The 8,352-nt window shown below is 30.4% G+C and overlaps 1 protein-coding gene across 1 annotated transcript; it reads right to left on the bottom strand.

The window, feature by feature from the left end:
• Positions 1-252: 252 nt before the first annotated feature.
• Positions 253-7,892, bottom strand: LOC137006257 (axoneme-associated protein mst101(2)-like). Its single transcript, XM_067366892.1, has 35 exons — positions 7,829-7,892; positions 7,678-7,725; positions 6,841-6,888; positions 6,651-6,698; positions 6,518-6,565; positions 6,277-6,321; positions 6,005-6,049; positions 5,848-5,895; positions 5,710-5,757; positions 4,552-4,614; positions 4,423-4,470; positions 4,277-4,324; positions 4,128-4,175; positions 3,979-4,008; positions 3,842-3,889; positions 3,674-3,721; positions 3,535-3,582; positions 3,389-3,445; positions 2,979-3,023; positions 2,831-2,878; positions 2,696-2,737; positions 2,523-2,567; positions 2,348-2,395; positions 2,210-2,257; positions 2,023-2,070; positions 1,885-1,929; positions 1,722-1,769; positions 1,583-1,630; positions 1,402-1,449; positions 1,232-1,279; positions 1,087-1,131; positions 838-885; positions 699-746; positions 419-593; positions 253-300 (listed from the first exon to the last, which is right to left on the bottom strand). The coding sequence occupies exons 1-34, from the start codon at positions 7,890-7,892 to the stop codon at positions 520-522; spliced, it is 1,656 nt and encodes a 551-aa protein (XP_067222993.1). The 3' UTR covers positions 253-300; positions 419-519.
• Positions 7,893-8,352: the final 460 nt, after the last annotated feature.

Below are 8,352 nucleotides of genomic sequence, written 5' to 3'. Positions count from 1 at the left end.
ACATATTTAGATGTAACTAAATATATATAATAGAGTATTAAATTACTACTCAATTTACACATTTGCATTAAAGCACAATTATTTGCTAGTGTTTAGAAAAAAAAAAATCTCACCTTTTTTGGGTTTTGGTTCGGGAGCCTTTTCTTTAGAAACTCCAGGTTCTATAAAACAGTATTTTTTCATGTGATATTTGAATCATTATACAGTGGGAAGGCAACAGTACACACATTAAGATTTCATTAACATCCATACCTTTCTTTACAGGAGCTGGTTTAACTTTCTCCTTGATGACTTCAGCCTCTGAAATGGCAATGATACTAATTAGAGATTGTAAAATATCTTCATTTCATGAGAACAGAATCTTAACTTTATCCTTAATAAAAAATAAAATCATGCAATGAAAAAAACAACAACTTGCCTTTCTTCTCAGGGGCTGGTTTAGCTTTCTCCTTGACTTCAACCTCTGAAAAGATCATTTTGTTTATTGTAAAAAGTTTTTTTACAACTTGTAATGTTAATTCAGTAATTAACACAGTAAATCAACCCTTTCTTTTCAGGGGCTGGTTTTACTTTCTCTTTTAAGATTTCAGATTCTAGATTCAAAAGAAAATACATATATTAGAGTACTATTCTAATCTACAAGGGAACAGTTTAAAGCACATATTATCTGCTTGTGTTGGGATAAAAAAAAAAAAGACCTCTTTTTAGTTTTGGTTCGGAAACCTTTTCTTTAGAAACTCCAGGCTCTATAAAACAGTATTTTTTCATGTGATATTTGAACCATTATACAGTAGGAAGGCAACAGTACACACATGGTGATTTCATTGTCATCCATACCTTTCTTTACAGGAGCTGGTTTAACTTTCTCCTTGATGACTTCAGCCTCTGAAATGGCAATGATAATATTTAGAGACTGTAAAATGTCTTAAATTTATGAGAACAGAATCTTAACTACATCTTTAACACAGAAAAAAATCACATTGAAAAAAGCTAATATCTTCAATTTATGAGAACAGAATCTTAACTTTATCCTTAATATAAAATAAAAAAATCACACAATGAAAAAAAGAAAAAAAAAACCCATACCTTTCTTCTCAGGGGCTGGTTTAGCTTTCTCCTTGACTTCAGCCACTGAAAAGATAATTCAGTTTACTGTAAAAGTTTTTGTTTGTTTGTTTGTTTTTTTTCAAACTGATAATGTTAATTCAATAATTAACACAGTAAATCAAACCTTTCTTCTCAGCGGTTGGTTTTACTTTCTCTTTGATGACTCCAGCTTCTGAAATGGCAATGATAATAATTAGTAAAAATTTAAAAATTACTGTAAAAGGTTTTTTTTTTTTTCCAACTGATAATACTTTTTTTCCAACTTAATTAAATAATTAACACAGTAAATCAAACCTTTCTTTTCAGGGGCTGGTTTTACTTTCTCTTTGACGACTTCAGCTACTATAATATTGAAAATATAAACATATTTACAGAAAAGAAAATACATATATTAGAATACTGCTTTAATCTACAAGGGAAAAAGCTTTCTTTAAAGCACATATTATCTGCTTGTGTTGGGATAAAAAAAACGCACCTCTTTTTGGTTTTGGTTCGGGAGCCTTTTCTTTAGAAACTCCAGGCTCTATAAAACAGTATTTTTTCATGTGATATTTGAACCATTATACAGTGGGAAGGCAACAGTACACACATGGTGATTTCATTGTCATCCATACCTTTCTTTACAGGAGCTGGTTTAACTTTCTCCTTGATGACTTCAGCCTCTGAAATGACAATGATAATATTTAGAGACTGTAAAATATCTTAAAATTTATAAGAACAGAATCTTTATCCTTAATATAAAATAAAATCACACAATGAAAAAAAACCAAAACTTACCTTTCTTCTCAGGTGCTGGTTTAGCTTTCTCCTTGACTTCAGCCTCTGAAAAGAAAATAATGTAAATCTTTCTTAAGCATAATTTTAGTCTTTTTTCTTAAATAAAGTTAATTTAACAGATAAAACAGTAAATCAAACCTTTTTTCACAAGGGCTGGTTTTACTTTTTCTTTGATGACTTCAGCTTCTAAAATGTTGAAAATATAAACATATTTACAGAAAAGAAAATACATATATTAGAATACTACTCTAATCTACAAGGGCAAAAATCTTTCTTTAAAGTACATATTATCTGCTTGTGTTGGGATAAAAAAAAAAAAACGCACCTCTTTTTGGTTTTGGTTCGGGAGCCTTTTCTTTAGAAACTCCAGGCTCTATAAAACAGTATTTTTCATGTGATATTTGAACCATTATACAGTGGGAAGGCAACAGTACACACATGGTGATTTCATTGTCATCCATACCTTTCTTTACAGGAGCTGGTTTAACTTTCTCCTTGATGACTTCAGCCTCTGAAATGGCAATGATAATATTTAGAGACTGTAAAATATCTTAAAATTTTGAGAACAAAATCTAAACATTATCCTTAATATAAAATAAAAACAAACAATGAAAAAAAAAAAACAAAAAAAAACTTACCTTTCTTCTCAGGTGCTGGTTTAGCTTTCTCCTTGACTTCAGCCTCTGAAAAGATAATAATGTAAAATTATTTTGTGGGGAAAAGACTTTCTTTAGCATAATTTAAAATGTAATGTAAACGTTTTTTTTCCACCCCCAACTGATAATGTTAATTCAATAATTAACAATCAAACCTTTCTTCTCAGGGGCTGGTTTTACTTTAATGACTTCAGCCTCTGAAAAGAAAATAATGTATATCTTTCTTTAGCATAATTTTAGTCTTTTTTCTTAAATAAAGTTAATTTAACAGATAAAACAGTAAATCAAACCTTTTTTCACAAGGGCTGGTTTTACTTTTTCTTTGACGACTTCAGCTTCTAAAATGAAAGAATGATATAAAAGCATTAGCATTATCTTAAAACTGACCAGGGACTTTTTCTTTTCTTTTTTTCCCTTCTTATTAATAAATTGCCATACCTTTCTTTGGTGCTGGCTTTGGTTTTTCTTTAGATTTCTCAAGTACTGCAAAACATGAGAGTTTAACTTAAGAACTTTAACTTTAAAATAGCAGCTGTAATGTTAGCTAAGTTAACATGTAAGTTGTCATCCTGTAATAAACATATGGGTAATATTAGCAAAGCAAGCATAGTCATAATTGTCAACATTTGCTCATGTGCTTATCAATCATCAATATTAGGTCATATACTAGATATGTACATTTTTCTTTAGAGACTAGTTTTGCTTTTCTTTTTTTTTGGAACTTCAACTGAAAGGGATTAGAAGATAAATAGATATGTTTCAGAGCAAAACTTACCAAATGAAAACATGTATATGATATTCAGGTATTCAAAACTGCACAAGTCACAAGAAAAACACACATATAATACCTATCTTTACAGGTTCAGGTGTTGGCTCAGGTGCCTTTCCTTTAGGAACCTCCGGCTCTATATAAATCGTACGGTTTGGTGTGATAAATGATCATTATACATTATGAAAGTAACTTTATATGCTGATTATTTCATTCATTGTATACCTTTCTTTATGGGAGCTGGCTGAACCTTTTCCTTGATGATTTCAGCCTCTGCAATGATGATAACATATACATGTTTAGAGAAAGTATAACATTTTGCTTATAAAAAAGTGAAATTGATCATTAACACAGCAAATCAAACCTTTCTTCTTAGGGGCAGGTTTAGCTTTCTCCTTGACAGCTTCAGGCTCTACAAAACAGAAAACAAAAGGATTATTAGTTTCATCATGTCAAACTATGAAGCCTTTTTGCTATTAATAGACTGATCATATTTTTTTAAAATGTTTTAAAAGGGCTGAGAGGAAAACACCTTTTTTTGGTTTTGGTTCAGATGCCTTTTCTTTAGCAACTTCAGGCTCTATAAAAAACAGAATTTGTGATAAATGTGATAAATTATCATAATAACGTGGAAACCAGCAATTCCAGATGATTTCATTGACATCATACCTTTCTTTACAGGAGCTGGTTTAACTTCCTCTGAAAGGAAATTATGTGAGAATATTAGGGAAAAAATAATAGCTTATCTTTTTTTGTGGGAAAATATTAACTTCATCTTTAACCTGGGGGTAATTGCACATATGAAATAATAACTTTACCTTTTTTCTCAGGGGCAGGTTTGGCTTTTTCCTTAATGACTTCAGCCTCTAAAATGTTGATAAAATAAAAACATTTTAACATAATAGTAGCATGATATAACATTTTGTTTAGGCATAGTTATTTTGATTGTTGACACAGTAAAACAAACCTTTCAACTTAGGGGCTGGTTTAGCTTTCTCTTTGACAGCTTCAGGCTCTACAAAACAGAAAACAGAAAGATATTTCAGTTTCATCATGTCAAACAATTTTAATAGAAATTTAAAATGTTCTAGAAGGCCTATGTGGAAAACTCACCTCTTTTGGGTTTCGGTTCAGGAGCCTTTTCTTTAGCAACTTCAGGCTCTATAAAACAGTATTTTATGCATGTGATAAATGATCATAATAATGTCAAAATCAGCAATACAATATCAATGACATCCATACCTTTCTTTATAGGAGCTGGTTTAACCTTCTCCTTGATGACTTCAGCATCTGAAGAAGGTAATCCTGTGAAAATATTAAGAGAATGTATATATACACTGTATACACATACATACATGTATATATGAGTGTATATATATATATATACATATACACACACACACACACACACACACATATATATATATACAGTACAGTCCAAAAGTTTGGAACCACTAAGATTTTTAATGTTTTTAAAAAAAGTTTCGTCTGCTCACCAAGGCTACATTTATTTGATTAAAAATACAGTAAAAAACAGTAATATTGTGAAATATTATTACAATTTAAAATAACTGTGTACTATTTAAATATATTTGACAAAGTAATTTATTCCTGTGATGCAAAGCTGAATTTTCAGCATCATTACTCCAGTCTTCAGTGTCACATGAGCCTTCAGAAATCATTCTAATATGCTGATTTGCTGCTCAAGAAACATTTATTATTATTTTCAATGTTGAAAACAGTTGTGTACTTTTTTTTTTCCAGGATTCCTTGATGAATAGAAAGTTCAAAAGAACAGCATTTATCTGAAATACAAAGCTTCTGTAGCATTATACACTACCATTCAAAAGTTTGGGGTCAGTAAGAATTTTTATTTTTATTTTTTTGAAAAGAAATTAAAGAAATGAATACTTTTATTCAGCAAGGATGCATTAAATCAATCTAAAGTGGCAGTAAAGACATTTATAATGTTACAAACACTAGATTTCAGATAAACACTGCTCTTTTGAACTTTCTATTCATCAAATAATCCTGAAAAAAATATTGTACACAAATATTTTGTACAATTGTACACATTAAATGTTTCTTGAGCAGCAGATCAGCATATTAGAATGATTTCTGAAGGATCATGTGACACTGAAGACTGGAGTAATGATGCTGAAAATTCAGCTTTGCATCACAGGAATAAATTACTTTGTGAAATATATTCAAATAGAAAACAGTTATTTTAAATTGTAATAATATTTCACAATATTACTGTTTTTACTGTATTTTTAATTAAATAAATGTAGCCTTGGTGAGCAGACGAAACTTCTTTTAAAAACATTAAAAATCTTAGTGGTTCCAAACTTTTGGACTGTACTGTATATAATATATATATATATACACGATAAGTTCTACCTTTCTTCTCAGGGGCTGGTTTAGCCTTTTCCTTGATGACTTCAGCCTCTAAAATGTTGATAATATAAAAACATTTTAAAATCACATTATATTTTGCTTAAGGATTGTGTTAATTTCATAAGTGGCAGTAAATCAAACCTTTCTTCTCAGGGGCTGGTTTAGCTTTCTCCTTAATAACTTCAGCCACTACATTTTTATGACATAAAATATGAAGAGAAAGCAAAATGTTAACATTACATTATCGTATTATCAACAAAAATGGTCATTTCTCACAAATAAATGCAAGTAGACACACCTTTCTTTGGTGTTGGCTTGAGTTTTTCTTTAATTATCTCAGGTTCTACAAAGCATAGAAGAGTTTAATGTTTAAAAAACAAAACAGATTTTTGTGAATTGTGTTACAACTTCTCTCATGACATTATTGGTCATAATGTTCTTTGTAATATTTATAAACAGCAGTCCCACGTGGCTACAGTCAGACAAATGGCAGAACTTGCTATGCATCAAGTCAAATCAAATCAATAGGTCATATAAGATGCAAATCTGAATTTTGAACTAGATTAGCACCTTTTATTTCAAGAACTGGTTTTGTCTTTTCTTTTGCAACTTTGACTAAAAGGGATGACAACAAAAATTATGATTTGTTTCAAACATGTGGAATATAGCATAAATTGTAAAGTAAATGAATACTATACTTTGTTGATACAGGTGCCTTTTCTTTAGAAATTTCACGCTTTATAAAACAGCATTGTGTTGTGTTATGAATAAACATCATACAATGGAGAACAGATGATTTGTTTGACCTCACCTTTCTTTACAGGAGCTGGTTTAACTTTCTCCTTGATGAAATCAGCCTCTGAAATGATAATATTTTAAATATGTTTAGAGAAAGAATAACATTTTGATAATGACAAATCAGAAGTCAACACAGAAAGTCAAACCTTTCTTCTCAGGGGCTGGTTTAGCTTTCTCTTTAGCAACTTCAGGCTCTACAAAACAAAACAGGAATTTCAATCATGTCAAATAATACAGTTAAATGCACATATGAAATAATAACAAGCACAATCTTTAATTTTTGATATAATTTGATTGACCAATGTCCGAAAAAGGGACTGTGGGGAGACATTTCACCTTTTTTGGGTTTTGGTTCAGGAGCCTTTTCTATTGCAACTTCAGGCTCTATAAAACAAAATAAAATTGATCTGATGTGATTAGGGTTGTAAATCGCACAGAAATCGCAAGCACAGAAAACGTTATTTTAATGCGATTTTAAACCATTCAAGTGCAAGAAGACTTGCAAGCTGTAGAGACTGCACATACATCCAAAACGTGTGCACAGACAGCTACCTATCATGCTGAATAGTGTGCGATACTGTTCTCTTCAGTGTCTTTTTGCACTTAAACGGACAAATACACACAAAAAATGTCAAAATATTCTCATAAACGCAGTCGGTTATGTCTTAAGTGAATGTAAACAGTTGAGAAAGAAAACACATGTGTAGAAGTATATTGGATCCGTGCAGCTCTTAAAGTGACAGCAGCCTAAAATTCCTGCTGCCGTCTCTGTAATAACGTTAATAAAACAACAAATGACACAGAGAAAATTCAGTCGCTGTTCTTGACTGAATAACTTCTGTAATTATATTTGTAATGTATATTTTATTTATAAAGTGCAGTGTTATTTTACATTTGATTTCAGTTTCTGTAACTGAATACCTGAAAATCTTAAAACGCTGTTTATTTCAATCGTATCTTTGTTTATTTGTCTTTATTTGTGCAATTGCTTATTTTTTATTCATTCTTTTTAAATTTAAGAGTGCTTAATTGTCTTTAATAATGCTTGAAATTTATATTAGTTAGGCTAGTTGTTTTTGTTATGGTATTTTTAAATAATATATAGTCAAAAGTTCATTGTACAGCAGAAAGCTACAGCATGTGCAGGATATGATTTCATTTCATTTCATTCACCTTTCTTTACAGGAGCTGGTTTAACTTTCTCCTTGATGACTTCAGCCTCTGAAATAAGATTGATTTAAAAAATATTTAGAGATTGTTGATGTCTTCTTTGCATTATCACAAAGTGAAATCATTCATGATGCAAAGTAATGGTAACTCTTACCTTTCTTCTCAGGGGCTGGTTTAGCTTTCTCCTTAACAACTTCAGCCACTGAAATGATGATCATGCAAAAATACTTAGAGGAAGCCAAAGAAATCCTTTCACATAATATTACATTTTGCTTGAAGGAAATGTTTTAAATATTAACATAGTAAATCAAACCTTTCTTCTCAGGGGCTGGTTTAGCTTTCTCCTTGATGACTTCAGCCTCTAAAATGATGATAATATAAAATATTAAGACAAACCAGCTCTAATTTTTTAGAAGGCTTATGACCATATAATAGTCATTATTATTATAAAAATTAAACTTAATGTTGTGTGCAAAATACACAGTACAAGCACACAAACTCCTACTTTTCAACCTTTCTTTAGAGGAACTGGTTAAGCTTTTATTTCTTTGATGAAAAAAAATGAAGAGAAATCATTAAATCAGTATTATATTAAAAACTAGCTAAAAGAAAACATTAAAGGTCCCGTTCTTCGTGATCCCATGTTTCAAACTTTAGTTAGTGTGTAATGTTGTTGTT

The sequence above is a fragment of the Chanodichthys erythropterus genome, chromosome 18, assembly GCF_024489055.1.
Source record: "Chanodichthys erythropterus isolate Z2021 chromosome 18, ASM2448905v1, whole genome shotgun sequence".
Lineage (NCBI taxonomy): Eukaryota > Metazoa > Chordata > Actinopteri > Cypriniformes > Xenocyprididae > Chanodichthys > Chanodichthys erythropterus.
This window is presented reverse-complemented; position numbering and strand designations above follow the sequence as displayed.